This window comes from Phacochoerus africanus, chromosome 14 (genome assembly GCF_016906955.1).
Source record: "Phacochoerus africanus isolate WHEZ1 chromosome 14, ROS_Pafr_v1, whole genome shotgun sequence".
NCBI classification, from domain to species: Eukaryota; Metazoa; Chordata; class Mammalia; order Artiodactyla; family Suidae; genus Phacochoerus; species Phacochoerus africanus.
Window position 1 is genome coordinate 18,489,405 of NC_062557.1, and position 27,212 is coordinate 18,516,616.

The 27,212-nt window shown below is 53.9% G+C and overlaps 1 protein-coding gene across 6 annotated transcripts; it reads left to right on the forward strand.

The window, feature by feature from the left end:
- The first annotated feature begins 7 nt into the window (after positions 1 to 7).
- DCAKD (dephospho-CoA kinase domain containing) lies at positions 8 to 26,308 on the forward strand. Of its 6 annotated transcripts, XM_047757488.1 has the most exons (6): positions 6,276 to 6,381; positions 6,696 to 6,740; positions 17,799 to 17,911; positions 18,268 to 18,471; positions 22,195 to 22,282; positions 25,160 to 26,308. In XM_047757488.1, the coding sequence occupies exons 3-6, from the start codon at positions 17,800 to 17,802 to the stop codon at positions 25,449 to 25,451; spliced, it is 696 nt and encodes a 231-aa protein (XP_047613444.1). In that variant the 5' UTR covers positions 6,276 to 6,381; positions 6,696 to 6,740; position 17,799; the 3' UTR covers positions 25,452 to 26,308. The 6 variants fall into 6 exon arrangements, with proteins under 6 accessions (XP_047613443.1, XP_047613441.1, XP_047613444.1 ...); XM_047757487.1 differs by lacking the exons at positions 6,276 to 6,381; positions 6,696 to 6,740 and adding an exon at positions 8 to 189 and having other exon boundaries at positions 17,693 to 17,911; XM_047757485.1 differs by lacking the exons at positions 6,276 to 6,381; positions 6,696 to 6,740 and adding an exon at positions 8 to 189.
- The last annotated feature ends 904 nt before the right edge of the window (positions 26,309 to 27,212 follow it).

Genomic DNA, 27,212 nt, shown 5'->3' on the forward strand with positions numbered 1-27,212 from the left:
CCTGAGGAAAGACCAGCCCAAGCTTAGCTAGGCCCGCGCTCCGCCACCCCGGCGGCCGCGTGGCATGCTGGGAAGTGTAGTTTGAGGCAACTTAAGGGTTTCAGACGTTGACCTCAGCCTGCCCTTGCTAGTGCTTGGGCCGCAGGTGAGCTGCTCTTGGCTGCAGTTAAGGACCGTTACCATTCCGGGGTAAGTAAGAGGGCCTGGGTGTGACCCACTGAGACCCCGCGTGGGGCCTTCCTCGAAAGATATTACAGCAAGAAGCCAAGTTGGCTCCTGCCGCCTTTCCTCACCCGGGATTCTGTACGGCCCCTGGTCGGTAGTAGCTTAAGGCCTCATGAGAAGCGCTGGATTGTGATGTGCAGAACACTGACCCTGAGCAAGGACATCTGACTTCTCTGTCAGGCCTCGCCGCCTCTTGGCCTGCAGGCACAGGTCTCCACGAAGCTCTTCCGCACACATTCCTTTCATTCTCCGCAGCAGCCCTCCACATTCACTGTGGTAAGGCTTTTAGCACAGCTCATGTAATCCTGTTAACAAATCTAGAATGTGGGCGCTATTTCTGTTTTTCAGACAAGAGATGTGGCCCAGGTTGGTTGGTAAATTGCACAGTCACTTAGCTAAGAAGTGGCAAAGCCAGTATACAGATCTGGATCTGTCTGCCCTTCGGCCCTCTGAATTCTTTACCACCACGAAATCCACGTCGTCTGATACATCTACCCAAGGAAATGTTATAAGGGGGAAAAAAAAAAAAAAGAAATGTTATAAGAAGGAAATTTTGACATCTTAATCTATTTTTACCCTTGACTGAATGCACCAATCCCTTGGGTCTCACCCCTGTGATTGAGTAATGGCAACTGAGTCTGTTTCTTTGGGGGGAAAGGGGGATTCCTGTGGCATGTTGAAGTTCCTGGGCCTAGGATCGAACCCCAGCCCCAGCACTGACCAGAGCCTCCACAGTGACAATGCCGGATTATAAACCCACTGAGCCACCGGGGAACTCCTCACACCTGAATCTTAAGGCAGAGCCCAAAGTCAAGGTTCCCATTCCTGGAGTTCCCTTCGTGGCGCAGTGGTTAAGGAATCTGACTAGGAACCATGAGGTTGCGGGTTCGGTCCCTGGCCTTGCTCAGTGGGTTAACGATCCGGCGTTGCCGTGAGCTGTGGTGTAGGTTGCAGACGTGGCTCGGATCCCGCGTTGCTGTGGCTCTGGCGTAGGCCGGTGGCTACAGCTCCGATTGGCCCCCTAGCCTGGGAACCTCCATATGCTGCCGGAGCGGCCCAAGAAATAGCAAAAAGACAGGAAAAAAAAAGTTTCCCATTCCTAGAGATTTCCCATTCAGGTTGGGTTGTGGGAGGTGGTGAGGGAAAGACAAGTTCTTATCATCAGAGAGCTCCAGTGGCCAAAAAGGGAAATGATCTTTGCCTTTGGGAAATTCTCAGCGTGGGAAGAGGAGTAGAGAGAGAAGAAATAGTTCCCCTCTGACTCAGGGAAACAAAACAAATAAAACAGCTAAATATAGTCAACCCTTGGTTTTAACATCAGTGGCAAGAACTGAAGTAAATATGATCCAAAGCAGCAGAAAACCTCCAATCATTCATATTTGACGTTGGAAGGCACAGACACCCACTCAGGCTGAGAGTTGTTACCCACACATCTTTCTGGGGCCAGGACTGCTGTCAGCACAATGCCTTAAATGCAGTACAGACAAAAGGAGATCAGAGATAATAATAAAGCCTTGCATGTGTTAGATGGATTTAACTTTTTTTTTTTTTTGCTGCACCTGAGGCATGTAGAAGTTCCCTGGGCTAGGGATCAAACCCCTGCTACAGCAAGGACCAGAGTCGCTGCAGTGACAACACTGGATACTTAACCCGCTGTGCTACAAGAGAACTCCTGGATTTAACTTTTCTAATCATTTCACCTGTTGTAGCTCATGAGGGAGACTTGAAGAAAGTCATGCCTGCAAAAAAAAAAAAAAAAAAAATCACAGTGATACCTAAGTTGTGGACCTTAGACCAGAACCCACCTCTGTCTGGTATTCTAATTCCCAGCCCTGTATTTTCTTTTCTCACAGATTCACAGAGGTTGAACAAAGGCTAATGAAACATGACTGATGAAGGGTGATTATAGAGGATGATGGTGCTGGTGTATGTGGACTTGACATTCTTGCAGGTCAAAGCTTAAGTCAGATACTCTGCATTGAATTTTACTGCAAACTGAGCAGGTTTTGCTGAGTGGAGAGCCTTTCGAGGAAGTGCCAGTCTAAAGTTCTAGAATGCAAGTTAGAATCTTCACTTAGATTTTGTAGGATCCATGATTTCTCTAATAAAATTTAAATTTGGTGGAGTTCCTGTTGTGGCTCGGCAGATTAAGAACTTGGCGTGGCTCGGGTCCTGCGTTGCTGTAGCTGTGGTGTAAGCTCGCAGCTGTAGGTCTGATTGGACCCCCTAGCCTGAGAACTTCCATATGCCACAGGTGCAGCCCTGAAAAGCAAAAAAGGAAAGAAGGAAGAAAAGAGAAGAAAAAAGAAAGAAAAGAAAACGGACTTTTTTTTTTTTTTCGGTGGCCCAGCTGGGATCAGATCCCAGCTGCAGTCTCAACCTACGCCGCAGCTGCGGTAACGCTGGGTCCTTAACCACTGTGCTGGAGCCAGGGAACAAGCCTGCATCCCAGTGCTCCCAAGACGTTGCCAGTACTGATCCCATTGTGCCACCGTGGGAACGCTGAGAAAGCAGACTTTAAATTGGAGGCCGCTTGAGCCCTGATTTCCCCATTATCATCTCTGGGGGCCCCATAGACCTGCTCCTGAGCTGGCATTACAGTTACAGTTTTACTTTTGTTTGCCTGGTTATCCAACTGGCAACGGTTTTCACTCACAAGACCGTGTGTTCTGGAGTTCTCTTGTGCTGCAGAGGGTTAAGGATCCAGTACCATCACTGCTGTGCCTTGGGTTGCTGCTGTGGTACAGATTTGATCCCTGGCCTGGGAACTTCCACATGCCAAAAGAATAAAAGAGCCCCTGCATTCTCTGAGGGCAGAGAACAGGTTGAGTTTTCCTCGCCTCTCTAGCTTTTGGGCCAGCACACTGTAGACCCCCGATTAATATTTGTTGGATTATTTAATGTATGAATGAATAGATGAGTGAATAGTGAGAAAGAAGGAACGAGGCCCTCCAGGCAGGGAGACATTACAAACAAGGGGCAGAGGCAGGAAAACATAGTACAGCAACCACTCATGTTCGTGAGGTGCTTGATTTATTTGTATGGTGCACAAAATGCACTAACACACTATCTGGTTTGATCCCTACCATCCCTCGTCTGGTTTGACCCTGTGCAATGCGCAGGGCTGGCGCTCTTCCTGTTTTACAATGAGAAAACATGAAGCTTGATGATTTGTCTAAAGTGTCATGGCTACTTAGTGTGAGTTTGGACTTGACCCTGGTGTTTTAGCACAAAGTCTGTGCAGTAACTGAATTGCCTTCCCCCTTTGCCTTTTCCCCAGGGGAACATGTGGCAAGACACATGTCTGGAGGGATGGTCAGGGGCTATGTCACAGGCCGCCTTCAGTTTCAGGCTTATCCTCAAAGTTTGGACTTTATCTCCCAGCTGGGAAGTTTTTTTCTCTTAAGCTGTTTAATAAAGGATAAATATTAATGATATTTATGAGGTATGGTATAAATTTAATTGCTTATTAATATTTATTTAAAATAAACATATGGAAAGTAAGTTTAATCTTAAGAACCAAGAGTCAAAGACCCAGGAGTCAAAGGAGTCATCTGTGTTGGACTCAGAGGGTTGTTCACCAAACACAACTTGAAGCAGCCCTGTAGTCCAGGCATCCTGCTGGATGCTAAGGACACAGGGGTGACTGAGATGCAGGTCATTGTCAGGATGAAGTGAGATTGTGAAAGCAGCCAGAGCCAGCTCAAAGCTTCCTACGGCCATCCCGAATAACAGAGGATATGTGATTGAGCTGAAAAAGCCCTCGATGGCAACACCTCAAAACTGCACAGGTGGAGCTTCAGTTCAGAGGAAGTTCCTGGGGCGAAGCCCCTGCAGCAGCCCTTTGGCCTTGCCTCTGGGATCATCCCAGAGCAGAGATGCAAATGCTATTGGCAGATTGGACCACAAGGATGCCTGCTTAGGAAACAGAGCCCCTGCTTGTACATCAAGAGCTCACAGTACTGTAAGGCAGAATCTGGGGAAAAGCAGGATCATCTTTTTTTTTTCCCCCTGGGCCGCACTCACAGCAAGTGGAACTTCCCAGGCTAGGGGTCAAATCCATGGCTGCCCATCTATGCCACAGCCATAGCAATGCTGGACTGGAGCCATGTCTGCGACCTAAACCAGAGCTCGCAGCAATGCCAGATCCTCAACCCACTGAGCAAGGCAGGGATCAAACCCAGATCCTCATGGTTCCTAGTCGGATTCATTACCGCCGAGCCACAACGGGAACTCCTGAGCAGGATCATCTTGCAGGGGTTTCCTAACAGTATCCCCCAGGAAGAGCTTGATAAGTTGGGGGAGGGACAGGCATCTTCCTATTTCTTTCACTGCCATGGCCAGTATGGGTATTCCTCTGATGTGTCAGGAGTAAGAAAAAGGATGGAGTTCCCGTCGTGGCTCAGTGGTTAATGAGTCTGACTAGGAACCATGAGGTTGCGGGTTCGATCCCAGGCATTGCTCAGTAGGTTAAGGATCCGGTGTTGCCGTGAGCTGTGGTGTAGGTTGCAGACGCGGCTCGGATCCCAAGTTGCTGTGGCTCTGGCGTAGGCCGGCAGCTACAGCTCTGATTAGACCCCTGGCCTGGGAACCTCCATATGCCATGCGAGTGGCCCTAGAAATGGCAAAAAGACAAAAAAAAAAAGAATAAAAGTTAGAAAAAGGTTGAGAATCACAAAGCTAGGTTATCTGGAAGTTGTTGATCCAGGAGGGGGACTGGGCTGTTAGATCTGGCTCTATGGAATAAGAATTAGAGTTGTTTTTTATGACCCCGTGAATTAGAATTAGGAGAGATATTACCTAAGGAAAAACTTTCTAACTGCCAGGACTGGACTTTGAAGGCAGCATGAAGTTGTCTGGAAAGACAATGAGCTCCCCGACACTGGACATGACCGAGTGGAGGTAGCAGAGATGATGTGGAAGCGAGTCAAACACTAGACAGATGTTTGGACCCAATGGCCCCTTTGATCATGAGATGCAATCCTATTTATTGGGTGATGTCAGCCAGTGCTGTTGACGTCAAGAAGAAAGTTTCAGGGGCTGGACTGATCAGAGAAAGATGTTGGTTACTTCATGTTTCAATGTGTTGGATCCCTACTGCGCTGGGCAGAAGGGATACTAGTGGTAAAGACAGACAAGATTCCTACCTTAAAGGAAGCGGGAAGCAGAGATACAGTTTAGGGAGAGGGAAAGGAGGCAGGGTAGGAGTTAATTAAGGACCACCTACTGTATGTGAAGCATTATTAGATGCTTTTATGTCTTTCGAATTCTTCAACAAGCGGCATAGTACCGACTATCTGCACTTTGATAGAGGAGACAAGGTGAGAAGCTAAGTGACTTGCTAGGCTTCTATGGACAGAATGAGCTCTGCAGCCAGCTTATGTTGTAAGGGAGGGCAAATGGATTAGCTTTTTTTTTTTTTTTAGGGCCGCACCTGCAGCGTATGGACATTCCCGGGCTAGTGGTTGAATCAGAGCTGTAGCTGCCAGCCTACTCCACAGCCACAGCAACACCAGATCCCAGCCGAATCTGCGACCTATACCACAGTTCATGGCAAGGCGGGATCTTTAACCCACTGAGTAAGGAAGGCCAGGGATCTAACCTGCATCCTCATGGTTCCTAGTCAGATTCCTTTCTGCTGAGTCAGGAGGGGAACTCCTGGATTAACCTTTAAGTGTGAGTTTTCTTTTGTGTAAAATGGGGGTGGTGAGGGTATCTACCTCAAGGCCTATGAAGATTCAATGAGATAATGCCTTCAGAGTGTTCTTAGGACCTGGCAAGCAGAAGGTGCATAGTAGACTACCGTGGCTATGGTTACCATTGCCAGGGGCTGCACAGTTAATGATGGCCAGCCCTGAATTTGAGGCTGGGACTCTAGGGGTTCCCCCACCCACGCCGCGCCACGGGAAGGCTTTGGCCCTGAGGGTGGGGTGATGCTGCAGTCTCCACCTGCCCAGCGCTGTGGGGCTGCGCGCTTTCCCCGCCCTCCTCTGTCCCGGCCCCGCCCACCCCTCCTCGGCCCCTCCCCCTTCCGCTGCGCGGACGTCCGGTCCGCGTACGCGCGCTCCCGAGGCCCCGCCTGCGTCCGGGAGCCACTAAGTAAACGCCTCTGAGATTGGGCGAGAGACTGCGGCCCAGGCGGGTCAGAGGCCCCGGGTACGTAGCGCGCCGCACCGGCAAGTGGGAGCTGCCGGGCCCCGGGGGTTGGGGCGGGCGGGCGGGGCGGTGGCTCCCAGGGCTGCTCTGTTCTCTCTGGCGTTCGGGCCACCCCCGTCCAGAGGGCTGTCCACCCCGGAGGCACTGGCGCACCAATCAGCTACGTGATAGAACGTACAGTACGCGCCTTTCTTTTGGGCTTTGGTTGCAATTTATTGCCCTCGTAAGCAACCTCTGGGTCAAACGCTTTTACAGACAGGGCTCATTACCTAGACAGCAACCCGACTCAGTAAGGTGTTTTCCCTGTTCTGCAGCTGTGGAAGCCTAGAAAGATTTGCAACTAGAAAGCGGCGGAAATTGTGAGTTCAAACCCAGGCTCAGTCCAAAGCTACTGCACTTTAGATCTTTGTGGTCAGACCTCAGTTTGATTTTTGAATCCAGCCTCTGCCACTTGCAGTTGTGTGACTTTGGGTACATTTTCGGCTCTGCTTATATGAAAATGGTGGCATGAAGTTCCTACTTATACTTTGATAAAAGAGGACAGCCCGACTGCTTGCTTCCAAAACGGAGTTTGTTTATGAAGTTTTCAAAGATTTTTCTTTCTCTCTTAGTTATGGGGAAATTATCATTCGAATGAACTTTAACCTTAAGTCCTAATTTTCAAATTGAGGAAATGGAAGCCTTTGAATTTGGTTTCTTTTCTTTTTTTTTCCTTTGTCTTTTTAGGGCCGCACCTGCGGCATATGGAAGTTCCCAGGCTAGGGGTCAAATCAGAGTTGCAACTGCCGGCCTCCGGGACAGCCATAGCAACACAGGATCTGAGCTGCATCTGTGACCTACACCACAGCTCAGGCAAACCAGATCTTTAACCCACAGAGCGAGGCCAGGGATTGAACCTGTGTCCTCAGGGATACTAGTCAGATTCATTTCCACTGAGCCATGATGGGAACTGCAGTACCTGTTACTACTTTTTTTTTTTTTTTAAACTCCTGAATATAGTGTTCTTTAGGGGCCGGGGGTGCAGATTTTGCCTAAATAAATCAGATGTATTTGGCAGGATGTGGACAGGCCCGGTGACTCGACAAAAGGCTAGAGATCTGGCTGATGATTGGAAGTGGACAGGCCGGTTGGGGTAGTTTTTCTTTAGTAGAGCCCTAAATTCCCATCAAATCCACTTCTGTCTCTTGAATAAGGTCTGAATCTGCCCCTCCTTGGAACTTGTTTAAAGGGTTCAGAACCTCACTTGGTGCTCCTGCCTTTAGGGCTGAAGGCAGGCAGGCAAGCAGTAGTAATGAGCTTAGCTTTGTCTTGAAAACCATTGTCTTGCACATTTTTAGATTTTTAAAATTTTTCTCTGAAAGTTTCAATAGTTGCAAAGGATATGATTTCTGGTTAATAGAAAATATTGACATTTAAAAAAAACTGTTGTGTAAGACACTTAAATCTGCAGTGGAATCTAAATACAAAAGTGGAAGTTCCCATTGTCTTATCTCAGTGGAAATGAATCTAGCATCCATGAGGACGCAGGTTCGATCCCTGGCCTTCCTCAGTGGGTTAAGGATCCATCGTTGCCACGAGCTGTGGTGTAGGTCACAGACTCAGCTTGGATCCCATGTTGCTGTGGCTGTGGTGTAGGCCAGTGGCTACAGCTCTGATTCCACCCCTAGCCTGGGAACCTCCATATGCCTTGGGTGGGGCCCTCAAAAAACAAAAAAAAAACCAAAAAACTAAACACAGTAGTGACTTGATTTTCCTCATTCTTTGAAAAGAATACATGAACCAGTGGTTTTTTGTTGTTTTGTTTTTTTTCCCAGGGATTCACCCTCAGCATATGGAGGTTCCCAGCCTAGGGGTCAAATTGGAGCCACAGCTGCTGGCCTACGCCACAGCCACGGCAATGTAGGATCGGAGCCACATCGGTGACCTACACCACAGCTCATGGCAATGCTGGATCCTTAACCCACTGAGCGAGGCCAGGGTTCGAACCTGTATCTCATGAATCCTAGTTGCATTATCACTGAGCCACGATGAGAACTCCTTGTTTTGTTTTGGCTACACTTGTGGCATATGGAAGTTCCCCAGCCAAGGATCGAACCTGAGCTGCCCCACATGTGCGCCCCGTGCCGCAGCCGTAGCACCACTGGATCATTAACATGCTGCATCCACACGGGAGCTTCCAAACCAGTTTTTATTTAACAGTTGAAATTTTACATTGTTCCTTTTTCAACTTTGAACTCTTTTTTTTTTTTTTTTTTTAATGAGACACATGGAGGTTTCCAGGCTAGGGGTCAGATTGGAGCTGCACCTCCTGGTCTACAACCACAGCCACAGCCGTGTAGGATCTGAGCCATGTCTGCAACCTATACCACAGCTCATGGCAAGGCCTGATCTTTAACCCACTGAGCAAGGCCAGGGATCAAACCCGAGTCCTCATGGATGGTCCGCTGAGCCACAACGGGAACTCCGAAATTTACTCCTTTTAAGCTGTGTCTTTGCGTCCTTTGGAAAATCTACCTGCATTTCTCAGGGGCTCTGGTTCCCCAGTGTGAGGACCACCTCAAACTACTGTGGGTAAACACCTAACTTATTGGAGTTCCGTCGTGGCTCAGCAGTTAACGAACTCAACTAGCATCCATGAGGACTCGGGTTTGATCCCTGGCCTTGCTCAATGAGTTAAGGATCTGGAGTTGCCATGAGCTATGGTGTAGGTCAGCAGCGACAGCTCTGATTCCACCCCTAACCTGGGAACCTCCATTTGCTGTGAGTGCGACCCTAAAAAGACAAAAAAAAAAAGTGGAACACTATGGAGCATAGAGTGGGAAGTGGGGGTGGGGCGTTATTTGATATATTCAGGCCAGTCTCTGTTAGCAAGTCGGTTGGTCAGAGAAGGAGGTGAGCCGAGCAGCCCTCTGGGGGAAGAGCCCTCTATGCGGAGGGAGAGAGCAGTGTGTCCACAGCCCGAGGTGGGGGCGAGGTCAGGGAGCTCAGGCCCGGTCATGGAGCAGCAAGGTGGCCACTGTGGCTCGAGGGTCTCATTCCAGGGGGAGAACGGTAGGAGATGCCTGGAGAGGATAGAGCCTGTGACCCTGATGACTGAAAAAAAAAAAAAGGCCCAGGAGTTCCCGTCGTGGCTCAGTGGTTAACGAACCCGACTACGAACCACAAGGTTGAGGGTTCGATCCTTGGCCTCGATCAGGCGTTGCCGTGCGCTGTAGTGTAGGTCGCAGACGTGGCTCGGATCCCATCTTGCTGTGGCTGTGGTATAGGCTGGTGGCTACAGTTCTTAATCAGACTCCTAGCCTGGGAACCTCCCATATGTGCCGAGGGTACGGCCCTAAAAAGACAAAAAAAAAAAAAAAAAAGGCCCAACCTAAAAGTTGAGAATGATGTTTTCTTTGGCAGACAAAGCTGAGGACTTAAGCCTCGGACACCACCTTCTCATAGCTCTGAGCGACTGCTCCCAAGAGGTTAGGGAGGAGCCCGGGTATATAGGAGTTTCTGCAACAAAGACCCGGTAGTTGGGCCACTGTGCTGGCTTGATGGCTGCAGCATCCTTTGTGTACTAATGTGGCAGGTGACACTTTTCCTTCACTCCGGTCATGAGGCCCTGTAGGGCTCTGTAAGGACTTGGCTTGAACTCTGAGATGAAGCCCTTGGAGGGTTTTGGCAGAGGGTTGACATAATAGGATTTAGCATCACCTGGCTGCCAGGTTACAGACAGACTGTTATATATAATCCCATGTTATATGCAAGGAAATAGAAGCCCCCAGCATGGAATTAAATTGCCTGAGGCCCCCCAGCTCGTTAAAGGACAAAGCTGCGTTCCTAGCCCAGGCCCCTGTGACTTCCAAGCCCCTGAGATTGGGCACCCTGGGATCCTCTCTCGGCTTAAACGCCAGCATCGCAGTCCAGTCCAAACCACCTTGCCCAGCCATAAAAGCTCCCTGGGGTAATGGTCTCTGCCTTGGAGAGAACTCTGGAAGAATGACCTGCTCCCTCCCTTCCCTGGGTGTTGGTGAAGGCGGAGGGAGGGAGAGGGAGGCTGGCCGCCAACATCTTCCGGGAGGGCTCCCTACCTGTCACCAGCCCTCCCCGTCACCGTCACCGGCAGCCACCCCCAGGGGGAGGTGGTAACTTAACAGGCCCAGCTGATGAAGAGAACTTGGACTCAGGTTTATATAGCAGCCTCTCACCAATAATGAAAGACCAGGCATGGGGAATCCATCGATAAAAATAGCACTTATTAGGTAATGGGAACAATATATTTTTGCAACCCCTGGTTCTGTAAGAAAATAATTGGGTCCCAAGGCAGGAAACCACTAGTTTTCATGAATGATTATATTGATCATTGGAGCGAAATGGATCCATCCCTTCTGGAAAGGAATTCAAAGGAGAAGCATGTGGCTGGTCAGGCCTGCCCACGGTGAGATCCTGGGCAGCTGCGAAAGAGGGGGGAAGGAGCTGGAAACTAAGGAGGGAGCGGCCTCTGGCCCCGTCGGCAGGTGGGGGCTGCTGATTGGGAGATGCCAAGCAAGAGAACTGGATTCCAAGCTAAGCCCTGGAGCTCTCCTGGGGAGGAAAGTGTGTCCATTCACAAAGCAGTTCCTTAACCTGCCAAACCTGGGATTTACTAGCAGCGAGCAGTGTGTTCTCTCTTTTTTTTTTTTTTTTTTTTTTTGCTTTTTAGGCATATGGAGGTTCCCAGGCTAGCCTAGGCCACTGCCACAGCAATGCAGGATCCAAGCTGCGTCTGCCACCACAGCTCACAGCAATGCCAGATCCCTGACCTGCTGAGCAAGGCTGGGAATGGAACCCGCAGCCTCATGGTTCTAGTCAGATTCGTTTCCGATGCACCACAGTGGGGACTCCCAAGAGAGCAGCGTGTTCCATTGGGAGAAGGAGCAGCCTGGGAGCATCCCCTTTGGCACCCCACACACTTCGCCATGTATTTCCCCTTCCCGTTCCTGCTCTTGGAGTCATTCATTCTGTGCCCAGTCATCAGTTTGTCAGAACTAAAAGAGAACGTTGGTTGAGGGCTCCGTGTGTGCTGAGTACTGTTTTGAGCGCTTTTCTCATTTACTCTTGACAGCAGCCCAGAGTGGGTACCTTGGGGAGTTCCTGTTGTGGCTCAGTGGTTAACAAATCCGACTAGGAACCATGAGGTTGTGGGTTCGATCCCTGGCCTCGCTCAGTGGGTTAAGGATCCAACATTGCCGTGAGCTGTAGTATAGGTCGCAGACGCGACTCAGATCTGATGTTGCTGCAGGGAGTGCAGCCCTAAAAAGCAAAACAAAAACAAAAACAAAACAAAAAAAAACAGTAGGTGACTTTAGCTCCATTTCACAGAAACTAAGTCAAGGAAGAAATAGCTCACCTGGTAATTGACAGAGACTCGACACCAGGCTAGATGTTGGACACCAAAGAGTGCACACTGGATGCATGGAATTTACTTTATCACATAGTCACACAAAAGTACTGAGCACCACAGGTACCAGGGAAGGAGAGGAAGTGGTGAGCGAGGTCAGGGGCCTGATTTGGGTGGGGGGTGGATGAGGCTTCTGAGAGAGGTGACCTGCACTGTCGCTGCTTTCAGGTCCTCATTCAGAGAGACCTCCCTGGTCCCTCATTTAAAGTAACCACCCCCATCGCTCTTGATACCCGCCCCCAATCAGCAGCGCCTCACTTGCTGTGAGCTTTTGGTTGCATATCCCCCTCCCTCACCCCTGCCCCCCTGCGTTGAGTGTAAGCTTCGTGGGGGCAGGAGCAGTGGACGAGGAGTGATGGAGGGGTTGACGGCAGGAGGGTCACACAGGACCCAGTGGCCTCTGTGAGGGGCTAGGAGGAGGAGGAATACAGCGAAGGTTTTAAACGGGAGTGACATGAGCAGATGGTGATTTTAAGCCACGACCCTGGCTGCCTTGGGAGGAGCAGGCAGGGACTGGAGGGTCAGGCCGCAAGGCCACCGCAGCCGTCTGGACCCAGGGTGCTGATGGCTGGGGTTAGCAGGCCGGCCTGTGGAGTTAGAACTCCAGACAGCGTGGGGACAGTGGGGCTCCTTGTCTGGAGGCCCATGAAGTAGTCCCCTCTCGTTTTTCCCTGAGAAAGCCTGCCAGAGAGGCCACGGGAGACCCTTCTTCCCAGTATATTTTCTGTCTCTTCTCTGGGCTTTGGGGGCCCAGGAAGTAAAAACCAAATGGCATTCGGGAGAGCCTCCGTGAGTGAGGCCCACCGTTAATGGAGCACAACAGGGCCTGTTCCCTGGTGGTCTCGTGGTTAGGACTTTCTAGCGCTTTCATCGCTGCCGGCCCAGTTCAATCCCTGGTCTGGGAACTGAAATCCCACATCAAGCTGCTGCTCGCTGAGGCCAAAAAAAAAAAAAAAAGATGAATGGAGCACAGCAGAATTCCATCTTCACCTGACAGGGCTGCAGGCCCCCCTGTCTGACTCCAATCCTTACCCTGTCTATACCCTACTGCCTCTCCCTTGACCTGGAGAATGAGGGCTGAGGGAGGATCGGGTGTGGCTCCCCCTGGGATGGAGTCCCACCTTGGCCAACCCCCTCCAGACCCGGGATGCAGCTTCCATCAGCTTCTCTGTGTTGCTCTGGAACCTGGCGGTGTCCTTACCTCTCCAGCTAAGCCAGCTTCTGGAACAGCTTTCGGTGCTGAGGAGGAAGAGTCCCGGCCCCCAGAGGTCCTGTCATTCTTTGGCTACTGTGCGAAGAGGGCCGCGCAGAAGGAAGCAGCAGTGGGACTCACAGCCTCCCCCAGGGCTGGAAGCCCGGCCCCTCGTCACAGATGTGGAGACTGAGGCTCACCAGGCCTGGCGTTGGCCGCTCAGCTGTTTCTAAGCACTGCCCGCCCCGGGCCAGGCTGCTGAGAAGGCTTCCTGCAGTCACACAGCTAGGTCTGTGGCAGAATACAGAGACGGGGACTCGGGCCTCTCGGCTTCCAGTCCAGCTTCCAGTCCACGACTTTCCCTTTCAGCCACAGAGCTGGTGCCTGGCTGGCTGGGACGTGAGGTCCTGCCCTAGATTCAGAGTCAGGGGGCTGGAGTGGAGCCTGGGTTTCTGCACCTTTTCGAAAGTTTCACAGGGGATTCAGATCAGAGCCAGGTTTAGCAGTTACCGCGAGGTCCCCACTGCCTCCGTGTAAATGGCAGAGGGCTGAGGGGGAAAACCGGAGCAGATCCCAGAAGATGATTTTTGAACCAGACCAGGAAGAGGGTTCTGAACACGGGATATCAAAAACGTTACTTCTCCAGTTACTTCTCTGGGGATCGGAGCTATGGGCCCGGCCTGGGTGGGACTTTGAGGCAGCTTGAAACCTGAAAGCTTCCGTACCTCTTTGCCAAACCTTGGGGGGCCGGGGGGCTCTTAGTCAGTGCAGCTCCTGGGCAGATCCACCCTGCCCCCTCCCCAGGCCCAGGGTGATACCACGTGACTGTGTGACTGCTCTCCTTCACCTGCCGGTGCTTTGTTTGTTACTGTCTCCAAATTTTCCTGAGGGGCCAGACCTGTGTTTTCCTTTGGTTGCTCAAGAGGTCTCAGCCCTGAGCTGCAGAGCCCAGGGGAGCTCAGTCAGCAGTTAGGTCAGGAGTGAACTATGGGGGCGCAGGGCGCTTGTCAGATGGGAACAGCTGATATTTGTCCAGCCCCTTCCAGCCAGGGGCCCACAGCCTCCCTAGGCAGGTGCTTCTCTGTCCCCATGGCCTTCTTGGAGGAGGCCAAGCAGCTGTTAGTCTGTTTCTAGATGGTGGTCCAGGGCCCCCGAGAAGGGAAGCTGCTCATGAGGCTCTCAGCCCCCGGAGCCTGGGGCAGAGCTGAGCCTGGAATTTACATCTGGGCCCCGGTTACTGTTCCTAAGACCCAGCCCTCTATTCTGCAGAGGAAAAACACCAGTGTGATCAGCAAGAAGGAATTTTTCCCTTGGTCTCGCATTGATTGGCCTGCAGAAAAGGACACCATGCTTGCTTAGTCATACTTAATCTACATGTAAATGAATTTTCCATTCCCCGAGTACAGGAAGGCAGGGGTCTAGACTGGGAGTTGAGGCCCTGAATTCCACCCAGGCTATGCTAATAACCGGCCCTGGGCAAGCCTCTTCCTCTCTGGTCCTCCATCCTTAACACCATAAAGGAAGAATTAGAGTCCATCCCAGGCCCTGTTACACAGCAGAGCTGCCCGGATCCTGCCCCGCAGAGATCTGATTCAGGGGGTCTCGAGGGGGGTCCCAGGCCTGTGTACCGGCAGGAGTTAAAAGTCTGCCTGCCTGCAAGGTCTTCCAGGCCCCTTTACCCAACTTGGCAAACTTGGGTGACCAGGTGACATGGGCTGCCTTTGATGGATGAGAGGTCAGGGCCCTGAGAACCAGCTGTCGCCCCTTCCCTCAGCTGCGGCCTGTCCTCAAGCCCCACGCCCAGGCCTCCGGGTGGGGCTTCAGCCGAAGAGGAGATTCAATGCTTTACAGACAGCAGGACAGAGTTGGGATTAAAACACACTCGTGCTGGGTATTCCATTTCAAAACTTCAGCTGAGTAGATGATTTTTTTTTTTTTTTTGGTCATCTTAGGGCCTCACCCATGGCATATAGTGGTTCCCAGGCTAGGGGTTGAATCAGAGCTACAGATGCTGGCCTACGCCACAGCCACAGCAGTGCCAGATCTGAGCCATGTCTGTGACCCATGGCTCATGGCAATGCCGGATCCTCAACCCATTGAGCGAGGCCAGGGATCGAACCTGTGTCCTCATGGATGCTAGTCTGATTTGTTTCCACTGAGCCACGATGGGAACTCCAAGATTTTTTTTTTTTTTTTCCCACAGCTGAACCCTATCCTGAACTTCTCTTTTTGTAAGCTGGAGGGAGACGAACCTGGGGGCAACCCAGGTCTCAGGGAGATTGAGGAGAAGGGCTTCGTAAATAGTTGAATAATGTGGTTCGATCTCTCCATTTGGATGATGATTCTGGTGGATGTTTTCCTCTCTCCGCCCCTGGCTTCCCTGGGTGAGAATGAGCCTGGGAGATTTAACTTCTAGATGGGTGTCCTCGCTGCCCCAAGCCACCTCCTCAGCCCACATCGGAGCGGCTGCCTCCCCTGTCATTTGGTGTGTCCTCAAGAGAGGCAGACTCCTTTCAGTATAAGTGCAAGGAAGTAATTAGGACAGTAAATCTGCTGTTTAACCAAAAAAAAAAAAAAGTCCTATGACAGATTTTAAGGTCCTGGAGAAGTGATTTCACACTGAAGGAGGGGGGGAGAGACTTGGCCTTCGATTTAATTTCTCCCAACTTGGGAACAAAGGCTAAGACGCGGTGATCATGTTTACGCCTGAAAATGCAGCACGACTTCAAGTCTACTGTGAGGAGTTCCCATCCTGGCTCAGTGGAAACGAATCTGACTAGCGTCCACGAGGATGCAGCTTCAATCCCTGGCCTCGACTAGTGGGTTAAGGATCCGGCGTGGCCCTGAGCTGTGGTGTGGCTTGCAGACCCGGCTCGCATCCTGCATTGCTGTGGCTGTGGCGTAGGCCAGCAGCTGTAGCTCCAATTAGACCCCTAGCCTGGGAACCTCCATATGCCGCAGGTGTGGCCCTAAAAAGGCTGGAAAAAAATAAAGTCTGTTGTGAGACAGTCTGAGGTTGTGGGAGTGGCGACGCAACTTCACAGCAGTCTTTCTCTCCGAGCCTCACGGCTTGTCAGTAACCCCCACCGTCCAGCCTACACCAGCCCCCTCACTTCCTTTCCTGGGCATTTGTCATGTCAGGAGCAGTGTGCCAAGGGCTGCAGATACTCTTTCCATTCAGTCTGCACGACAGCCTCTGGGGGCAGCTTCTGTCATGCCTATTTTACCCCATTTTACGGATGAGAAAACCGAACTTCAGGAGTTCCTGTCGTGGCCCATTGGAAACAAATCTGACTAGGAACCATAAGGTCGAGGGTTTGATCCCTGGCCTTGCTCAGTAGGTTAAGGATCCATCATTGCCATGAGCTGTGGTGGCAGATGTGGCTCGGATCCTGCATTGCTGTGGCTGTGGTTTAGGTCGGCAGCTGTAGCTCCAACTGGACCCCTAGCCTGGGAACCTCCATATGCCGCGAGGGCAGCCCTAAAAAAAAAAAAAAAAAAAAAAACGAAAAAAGAAAATAGTTTCAGAGAGGGAAGTGACTTGCCCTGGGTTGCACGGCATGTGAGTGGAAATACTGGATTTGGAGAGGTCTGTGCTCCTTGCCTCTGCTGTCCTGCTCAGCCCAGGAGCCACAAATCACCACACCAGGCTCAAGCCTGTCTTCCTTTCCTGGCTCTTTCTTGGCACAGTCTGTACGTCTCTGAACCCGAGGCTTAGTAGCCACGCAGCCACTGCCTGTCACTGAGCTCCCCACCTGTGCCGCTTCTTTGAGGAGGAGGAGGGGCTGTTCATCAGTTTGGACCAGCTCCCTGGCCATCCCAGCCCTGGTGCTCGTGAGCCACAGTGTCCCAGACTAGAAGGTGGGGCTGCAGGTGTTGTGTGGGCGTCTGGAAAGTGTCCCGGGTTCACTGCAGGGGGCCAGGTGTCCCTTCCTGCGGGGAGTTTGCCTGCATAGGGAACTGCCGCCTCCACAAAGCCCTCCACTCAGCGGTGCCTGACCTTGTTCTGCCTGCTCGGCATTTTGGTTGCTAAATTTACACAGTGTTAGTTTGCCTTCTTCATGAGTGGGTTTTTTTGTTGGTTGGCTTTTTCCCTCTCTTTTTTGGCTGCACCCACAGCATTTGGAAGCTCCCAGGCTAGGGATCAAATCCGGGGCACATCTGTGGCTTAAGCAACAGCTGCAGCAATACCGGATTCTAACCCGCTGTGCTGGGCCCGGAATCGAACCAATGCCTCCACAGAGATAAGCTGGATCATTAACCCACTGTGCCACACTGGGAACTGCTTTCATGAGTGTTTTTAAAAGAATAGTAGGAGTTTCTGTCATGGCGCAGTGTCAGGAACCATGAGGTTTCGGGTTCGATCCCTAGCCTTGCTCAGTGGGTTAAAGATCTGGCACTGCCGCGAGCTGGGGTGTTGGTCGCAGGTGCGGCTCGGATCCTGTGTTGCTGTGGCTGTGGTGTAGGCTGGTGGCTCTAGCTCCAACTGGACCCCTAGCCTGAGAACCTCCATATGCCACGGGTGTGGCCCTAAAAATAAAGAACACTAGAGGCCTTTCCTGAAAGAGCTTTCTGTCTCGGGTGGAGCCTGAGCTCCCCAAGGCTGTGTCTCCTCCTCTGCCTTTGCCTCCCTCTCCGCCCCGCCCCCCCAGCCAGTTTGGCCCCGCACTGACCAGGCCTGCTCTGTCCGACAGGCCAGTCCTTCTGTCCCTGCTGTGGTGGAGCATCACAGCCGGGCGAGCCTGGCCTCCAGTGGCTCCTGGCTCCTGCCTCTTAGCCTGGCTCCCTCTTTCCTGGAAGGATGTTCCTGGTGGGCCTGACAGGGGGCATTGCCTCCGGCAAGAGCTCGGTTCTCCAAGTGCTCCAGCAGCTGGGTTGTGCGGTGATTGACGTGGACGTCATTGCCCGGCATGGTGAGTAGGGGGCGCGGGTCGTGCACAGCAGCTCCCTGGTGCTTCCGTTCTTCCGTCGGGCTTCACCTTTTTATAGGGCCTTTCAAGGCCTCAGAGGAGGGGAGGGCTTTCCGTCAGCCCTGGGGTTGGTCTCGGGTTCCTGCCCCTGCTGCCCCCCCCTTCCCTCCCCCCGCAAACAACACTGGGAATTCCATGCACCCTGCCCTCCACGGCTGCTTTCCCGCCCCTCGTGGTGATTTTGCTCCAAACGAAGGAAGCACCCATGGGTTCCCGCATCACTGTGCCTGTAGTCACTCAGAGTCCCCGGGCCGGCCTGGAGGCTCCAGAGAGTGACCCGGCTCCTCCTTATGCCACAGTCGTCCAGCCAGGGTACCCCGCCCACCGGCGCATCGTGGAGGCCTTCGGCACTGAGGTCTTGCTGGAGAACGGAGACATCGATCGCAAGGCCCTGGGGGACCTGATCTTTAACCAGCCTGACCGGCGGCACCTGCTCAACGCCATCACCCACCCGGAGATCTGCAGGGAAATGACGAAGGAGACCTTCAAGTACTTCCTCCGGGGTGAGGCCTGGGGCCTGGGGCCCCGGGCGGGGTGGGGCAAAGCCCAGGGCCCCGGGCCCTGCTCTGCAGAAAGGTTGGCCGGGGAGGTTATCCTGCAGGCTGTTGAGTTTACCCTATTCCCTGGCATCCCGCATGCAGCCCTGCCCTGGCCCGAGAGAGTGATGGCCCTCACCACTTAAGGAGGCCGACGAGTTCATGAGAAGGGACGCTTGAGACTTTGGAGCCATGAACCTCAGGAAGCTGCTTTTTCCAGTGGGGGAGGAGGGGTGATAACATCTGATGGCTAATGGAGTCAGAGGCCTGAGCCGAAGTCCCGGCCCTCGCAGTTTCTAAAGGCTGCGTAACTGAGCCGGCCAGCCCCTCCGCCTGTTTCCTCGTCTGCATCCGGAGGTTAACGATGCCAAGCTCGGGAAGCTCTCAGGGCGACTAAGCGTCCGGGCCCATGATGTCCATCTCCACTCGAACATAGAGCACAGCCAGAGGCAGCTTCAGCGCGGGTTGAGACGCCTGGAGAAGTAAGAGGAGAGGTGGGGAGCCTCCAGGCGGGCCGGGCAGGGGGGCAGGCTTCCGAGTGGAGGATAATCCTTCGGGGCTGGGCCTCGGCGGAGAGAGTCAGCCTGGCATGTGCAGGGACCGCCAAGTGCGGTGCCTGCCCGGAAGGAAGGGGAGAGTGTTTGAAAAGCACAGGCCTGTGGCCGGTGGGCAAGAACCTTCTCCCGCAGCTATGGGTGGCCTTTCCCAAGCCACGTGCCACAGTCCACGTGCAGCTCTTCAGGGTGGCGTTGGGCCAGGGGGGTCTGATCCTCCTTGTCCAGGAGGGGGTCAAATCACCAGGAGCAGTGGGAGAACAGGGACTTGGGATCAGGCGAGAGGTGGCCCAGGGCCCCCACAGAGCTGCCTGACAGCCTCTGGCACATGGATCCTCCAGGACAGGCTCTGAGTTGAAGGCTGCTTGTCTGTCAGGCACTGAGGCGAAGATTTCGCTTCCTGGAGGGCAGGGGAAGCCTTCTTGCTTTTCTCTGGCCTTGGGTGCTATGATTATGGCCAAATTCTCTTACGCGTCAAGTTCTTACAGACAGAGTGGGGACCTTCCTTCCACCCCGTGGCCCTCTGCCCAGTACCTCCCCCGGAAGGGAAGGGATGGCCTGACAGACATGCTTGATGTTGAAAAGCCCTTCCCTGCCCCACCCCCATCTGAGCAGGCGGGAGCTGGCTGCCAGCGTCCTCCCCCTGCTCAGACGGGGGTCCTCCCGGATAGACCAGCTCTGCTCCCCATCTCTGTCCCTTTGCTACAGGCCTCCCTCCCTCCCTCCCTCCCCCTCAAGGGGAGTCTCTCGTCTCGCTGCCTTTGTCCTGCCTCTTCTGTCTGTGCCGGGACCCCTCCTGTCCCCTCCACCCCCGCCCCCAGGAGCGAGGCCTTCTGCCTTTTATTCCTGCCCTTTCGCATTTGCTCCCAGGCCAGGCGCGAGTACATCTGCCAGGCTTTGGGGCGGCAGCGGCTCGCCCCTTCTGAAATTAAGCCTCGGATAATGTCACCCGCTCCAAAGTTCTCCCGCTGTGTCATCCACCCAGCCTCCCCTCTCCCCAACCACCGCCACTTAATTAAAAGCCAGAGAGCTCTTTTCAGCTCGATAAGGTGAAAAATGGGGACGACAGCTGTGGCTTCCACAGTCCCAGTTTTCCCCTGATGAGTCTAACAAATACAACTGTCAGAGTTGGTATAATCAAACGTCAGATAAGATCACCAGCTGTTGGGAGGTCTCCGCGTAGGCAGACGGATGTCTTAATAGAGTCAGGATGGTTTGCAGAGCTTATCAAGCAGGAGGGATGTGACAGCTGAATAGCCCTTTGCCAGCGAACCAAAGAGCTGGCCGCCAGTTCCCGAGAGGGGCCGAGAAGAAAGGACAGTGACGGGAGAGGAAGGCCTGGGAGCGGAGCAGAAGGGGGAGATAAGAGGCCCGGAGAGGACCTGGTCTCGGCCGCTCTTCTGGGCCGGAGAGGAGCGGGGAGCCAGCGCTGCCCCTGCCCGCTCCAGGGCCCGGCGGCGATCACAGCCGTCGTCTGGGAGCATTGCGTGAGGGTCGGGTGAGGGTGCCGCGGGGTTTACGTGCACTCGCTCATGTGCTCCTTACCTGCGAAGCAGGCAATCGTCTCACTCATTTACACGGGTGAGTTCGTTCAGGGGCCCAAAGTCACATGGTGGGACAGTGGGGGCTACAAACCAGGGCGCGGCAGCAGAGCCCACTCCCTTAACGCCTGGGTCCAAGGGAAGGCGTCTCTTGGGCTTCCTGGGCCGCAGGTCCTGGGGAACAGGAAACCCAGCAGCTTGAGTTGTCACCACGTTCCCTGGACCACCTGGAGTGCCCGTTTCCCGGTGGCACCCTGGGGACTCATGTGATGTATGTCTGCCCCTGTGGTGGGAAGGGTCTGCCTGGGACATCCTCCAAGCCAGGCGGGGGGGCTCTGGGCAAAAGCCAGTGCCCACGCCGGCCTCTCACTGCTCCCGGGCCTCTGCCAGCCTGCTTACACTACACAGGGGTCACTGGTGTAAAGAACTCGGAGCCCAGGGCGTTCCTGGGCGAGTCGCCCAGGAACATGCCCGCTTACAGTAGGTTATGGTGCTGCCCTTGGCCTGCCCTGGCTTGTGGCGGGAGGGCTCAGCAGTGCCTTTACCCCGTTGCAGTTAGTTATATAGTGTTAGTCCTGATCACGCACCAGTCCCAGACCAGAACCTGCAGTCCCTGGCTGGAGGTCTGCCTCTGATGCCAGAAAAGCAGCCTCTTTCCTTCTGGGGCCGCTGCTGCCAAAGCCCCCATAGGACTTTGTCCTGGAGAGTCGGAGAAAGGACAGACACAGGACTCCCGCAGGGAGCGAGGCCTGGAACTGGCTCTGGGGGGGAGAACCTATCATCCACCTCTCCCTCACTCTGCCCTCCACTCCTGTTTGAGCAAAGGTGGATGAGTAGGGCAGAAAGGGCCCAGGGACTCCTGGAAACTCTGTCCAGTCTCCTGCAGTTCTGGCCGTGTCATTTCCCTGTTCAGGAATAACAACCCTTTGGGTTCCAGATCAAGTGAACTCAACCCTTTGTGACTGGCCCGACCACCTTGTCAGCCTCCCTCTGCTCGAGGCCTCTGCTTCAGCCAATGCTGTTTACATTCCCTCCACCCGTTCATTTTCAGGTGTCAGAAGTCCCCCCCCCCAAAAAAAGGAGTTCCTGTCGTGGCTCAGTGGTTAACAAATCCGACCAGGAACCATGAAGTTTCGGGTTCGATCCCCAGCCTCAATCAGTGGGTTAAGAATCCAGCGTTGCCGTGAGCTGTGGTGTAGGTTGCAGATGTGGCTCGGGTCTGGCGTTGCTGTGGCTGTGGCATAGGCCAGCAGCTACAGCTCCGGTTCTACCCCTAGCCTGGGAACCTCCACATGCTGTGGGTGCAGCCCTAGAAAAGGACAAAGAAAAAAAAGTCCTGCCGGCTTTTCAAGGCCAGTACAAATGCTGTCCCTTCTATAAGGTCTTCTTGGATCATCCGCCCCAAAATGACTTCTCGTGCCATTGGAACAGGCTAGCAATCAGGTTATGCCTCTCCTTGAAAGGTCTCCCCGTCTGCTGGGGCGCTCCTGATGGTCGGGGACCGTGGCTTCAACTCTGTTCTCACACCACACGGAGCACACAGTCCTGTGTGTGCTTGCAGAATTGAACTTGTGAGTTTCCTGGCTTCTCCCCAGGATACCGCTATGTGATTCTGGATGTCCCGCTGCTGTTTGAGACCAAGAAGCTGCTCAAGTACATGAAGCACACGGTGGTGGTGTACTGGTGAGTGTGTGGCATGGCTTGGCCTCTCCAAGGCTGGAAAGGAGGGTCCCTGGCTAAAGCATGTACCTGCAAAATAGCCCGCTGCCCTTTGCCCTCAGGGTGGTCAGGAGGTCTAGTGTTTTGGGCAGCAGTGGTTTGTGCCCAGAGCCTCTAGAAAATGACCTCTGAGCCTGTCCCAAATATGCCCTGGGGCATTGCAGCAGATGTGGGAAGCAATGGTTATCCGGCCTCTCTAATGCTTGGGAAGGGCTCCCCCTGCTGGCTCTTGGAGGCACTTCAGCCCGGCTGCCTGGCCCTGCCAGGGCTGCCATGTTCTTATCCACTGGTTCCCTTTTCCCTCCTGCAGCACTGCTCAGTTTCCCAAACAGCTCCCCAGCTTCACCCAGTTCACCTTTCAACATGAGGTAGTCAGGACCAGAGTTGATACCTCTGAGCTATGCAAGAACAAACTCAAGGAGGGACTTAAAAGAATTTGTCTGGGGTCACCCACTTGGCAATACCTATGAACAGAAAGTTGGAGGTTCCGTCGAGGTGCAGCAGAAATGAATCCGACTAGGAACCATGAGATTGTGGGTTCCATCCCTGGCCTCGCTCAGTGGGTTAAAGATCCCATTGGCCTGTGTCTCCCGGTGTAAACCTGCAACCTCTCTGGGTTCTTTGTTCCCTGTTTGTGAAAGACTGTCTGCCGCCAAGCAGACTCCATGGAGACAGATTGCTCTTTGCTTTGGAGTTTTAATACAATTGAAACTTTGTCAAGGGATCCAAAAGAAAGAAAGAAAGAGAATCTTAGGGAGTTCCCACTGTGATTCATAGGTAACAAACCTAACTAGTATCCATGAGGATTCGGGTTTGATCCCTAGCCCCACTCAGTGGGTTAAGGATACGTGAGCTGTGATATAGGTTGCAGATGTGGCTTGGATCCTGCGTTGCTGTGGCTGTGGTGTAGGCCAGCCGGTGCAGCTCCGATTAGACCCCTAGCCTGGGAACCTCCATGTGCTGCAGGTGCAGCCCGTTGAAAAAAAAAGAAAAGAAAAGAAAGAGAGTCTTAGAGTGTAGGTAAGAAAACAGAATGGGCTGGTTGCAGCTGCAGTCAGCAGGTGGCTCACGGCTCCCCCCACCACCACCACCGCCGCTGCCTCCCTCCTCCCGTGCCTTTCTTCATGGTGGATCTTTTTACTAAGAGCAGAGAGAGCGGTGGCTCCTGGCATGTAAGTGGGGCTGTGGAGTTTCTGCCTGCCCCCCGGGAGATCCTCCAGCACCACCCACCAGCCAGAGGAGCCTTTACCAGAGTCCCGGTGCCATACATGCCCCACTTTTCCCATAGATGCTTGTACAGCTTGCACGAGAGATGCCTAGGAGATGCATGAGTGATTATTTGATTTTCATAAAAAGGATCTATGCTTTACAAGAATATGGATCCCCTCATGGACTCCTCATGGCAAACTCCCCCTGGTGCATTTGGAATAATGAGGGATTTACCAAAGTGATTAAACCGAAGTGTGATTATTTGCTTTTGAGGAACTTTCCAGTGGTGAGATGCATGTTTGGGCAAAAGTCCCCTTACCATAAACAACATCAGTTAACATACGGGACTATCCTTGAGCTCCAGGAAGGGCTCTCAGTTCTGCCTTCATATCCCAGGAGGCCCCCTGGTCTCAGCCGCACCTTCTGAAGGACATGCGCCCCCTGGTGGCCCCAAGCCATCTCCATTCTCTCACCCAGATTTTCCCGGCCTCAGATTTGCAGTATCCCCAACTAAGGTTGGATATGGTCCTTGTTCTCGGCCAGGCAGGGATGGGCCCCCTGACCTTGACAGCACATTGTCCCCCTAACAAAGGAAATCAGAAGTCCTGTCTACTTCACAAGGCAACTGCCATCCTTCTCCAAGCTCTTCCCTAATCAGCCAGCCAGAAATGACTCTACAGCATCCACTTCTGAATGGCATTGGGACCGGCTGGTGTTCAGGTGATTCTGTCCTCGGAAGGTCTGACTTCACATCCCAGGGGCCTCTTGAGTCTGCCACCAGTAGGAGGGGTCTAAACTCTAGCGATCAAAGCCTCCCATCTTATAACGGAAAGTTCAGGCCTGGTGGCAAAGCAGAGAGACCCCAGATGGCAGAAGACAGCTGCTGCAGCCCTGTCCCCCTTGTCCCCATTGAGGGCCTCAGGTAGTCAGAGAGCTACAGGGGTGTCAGAGATGACCCCATTCCAGAGGGCAGCTGGCCAGTCCTTGTGTAGCCCAAAGCAGGACGGGGTTTGCCGAGGAAGGTCCTGGGTGGTAACATCAGTGTGGGCGAGAGGGATTCTTTGAATTCCCTTTGCAGTTGGGAGACTGGGTGTTGCCTGGCACATTCTGCTTAGTTCTGTCCCAAGCACTGAGGTGGGGGAGGGGGCCCAGTTCTCGAGTCCTTTCTCATATTGGAAGCACCTTGGGGTGAGCCCGTCCTGCTTCATCGGTGGCATCAGGCCCAGTGGCCACCATCTGAGCACAGTCCCTTTGCTCTAAACGTGCAGGGCTGGGTGTGGGGAGCTACTGAGAGGGCTCTGTTTTTGAGGTGACAGCCCAGGCCCCCAGGGGAACTGCAGGAAGTGTTTCGTTTGCAAGCACAGGCTTTCCGTAAAGGTCACCCACTCAGGGATGAAGAGTGTAGTTGATTCCAGGTGATCAAATCCTCCCACCTTAAAACTGGAGAATCTCGGGGGCTTCCCGTGTGGCTTCAACAAAACTGGGGATCTTGGGGCTCTTAGGTAGCCCATGGTGCTGCTAGGGTCCTTACAAAGAGTGGGGTGAGGTGTGGGGGGGTGCTGAGCTTCCAGTGCGGGTGGGAGGGAGGCCGGGGCCTGCAGTGCCTGAGCAGCCCTTCTGCCCCGTCCTTAGTGACCGGGACACGCAGCTGGCCCGGCTGATGCAGCGGAACAACCTGAAGCAGGAAGATGCAGAGGCCCGGATCAAGGCCCAGCTGCCCCTGGAGGACAAGGCCCGCATGGCCCGTCACGTTCTCGACAACTCGGGCGAGTGGAGTGTCACCAAACGCCAGGTGGTCCTCCTGCACGCCGAGCTGGAGCGCTCCCTGGAGTACCTGCCGCTGAGGCTGGGGGTCCTCGCGGGGCTGGCCGGCATTGCCAGCCTCCTCTACCTGCTCACGCTCTACCTCCTGGCTTCCCTCTAGCTGGACCCTCAGGGCGGGAAGTCCCTCAGAGGCTGGAACCCGGAAGGAATGCGGCCTGTGCTCTCCCATCCCCGCAGTACATACACTCTGAATCCGGACCGAGCCCTGCCCGGGGCCAACCCTTGCTTGGAGGGAGAGAAACAGCCCTCTGTCAGCAGCTACACCTTCCCACCTTCCCCAGGCCCCTCCCTCCAGGAGCAGGCACAGAACCGTGTCCATGAGGGGCCGTGAAAGCAACACCAGGAGACCCGGGCGGCTTCTCTGGGTGGGGAGAGGAGTCCCTGTGCGTAAAGCGGGCGGTTCCCTGGGCCTGCGCCTCTCTGAGCACGTGGCCCATCATGGCCAAGGCCCCCTTCGTGGACCAAGCACCGCCCCCTTCAGACAGGATCCTCCCAGAGGTCGAAGCCTGTGACCAGGAGGCGAACAGTAAGGGTTCCCTCCTGGGCAGAGGCCAGGCCTCCTCCGGGATCCCCCCGTCCCACCCGGGCATTTCCCCCGCTCACCGCCTCCCACTGCGCTCCTCCTGCTCCTTGCACTCCTCGCCAGAGTCCACCCGCACCTGCACTTTCACCTTGCTTCTCCCCCATCTGGAAAACCTTTTATTTCCCTGCAACTGGCTGACTTCCAGCTCGGGCGCCCTCTGAAGCCCCAGGCTGGGTCAGGTGCTCTGGGAGACACACACCCCCCCCCCCACGTTACGCCTGGATCCGCAGTATCGTAATCAGCCCAAAGCTGGTTGTCTTCTCCTCCTAGACTGGAAGCCCTTTGAGGGCAGGGGCTGTGTCTTACTCATCTCTGTGTTCCTGGTGCAGAGCCCGACCCGCCATTGGTGCTGAATAAAGCCTGTTGATCCGAAATGCCCTGGGCTGCGGTTGTTCCCCTAGCACCGTGACTGACGGAGGTTCCCAGATTTGGCTAATGCCATTTGGGGTTACCCTTGGCCTTCTCCCACTCTCAGGCCTGGGCCCAGGAAGTACAGTTACTCTCATGACTTCTGGGGCCCTGAGAGGATTCCAGCCAGGTCCAGACGTACCTAAGCAAGGGGTGGGTGGAGGTGCTGGGCGGCCGTCACATCCAGGTCCTCTGTCTTCCTTCCTCAACCCAATTAGACCAGTGGAGACATGAGCTTCCCCTTGCCAGAGCCGGCAGACCTGCTGATGTGTTGATCCTGTGGCCTGCAGCCTATTAAGGCCAGAAATGAGTGTGACAAATGGGACTGCTGTAGCGGCCATATTTAGTGCCCCCTTTCCCAGAGCTGTTCATACTTCAGAGACCAGCTCATTAACTCACTGCAAACCCAGAAGGGGCAAAGGCTGGCCAAGGAGGTGGCGGGCTGCAGAGGAGGGGCCGGGGCAGGATGGGGATGGCAGAAGGCAGATGCTTCTCGAGTTTGAGACCTGGCAAGAGGGAGCAAGGAGAGGTGCCTTGCTCGTCTAGTCATTGAGAAGATGGCTCCGTGAAGGCCTGTGACACTCTGGACACTGTGCTGGGTGGGTGACACTCTGAGGTCATATGGCATTGATTATGCTGATTCCAGAGTCAGAGAGATGAACTGATTCAGGTCAGAGCTTCAGAGCTCTGCCCACTATGCCTCTGAGCCGCCCAGGGAAGAGCCGACCTGGGATCTCTCCGGCTGGCTGGGCTCTGTCTCCTACTCCTGTGACCTCTTGGCTTCAGTTTCTTCTGTCAAACAGGCTTCATGAGGAGTTCTCATTGTGGCTCAGTGGGTTAAGAACCCAGCTAGTACCTATGAGGATGTGG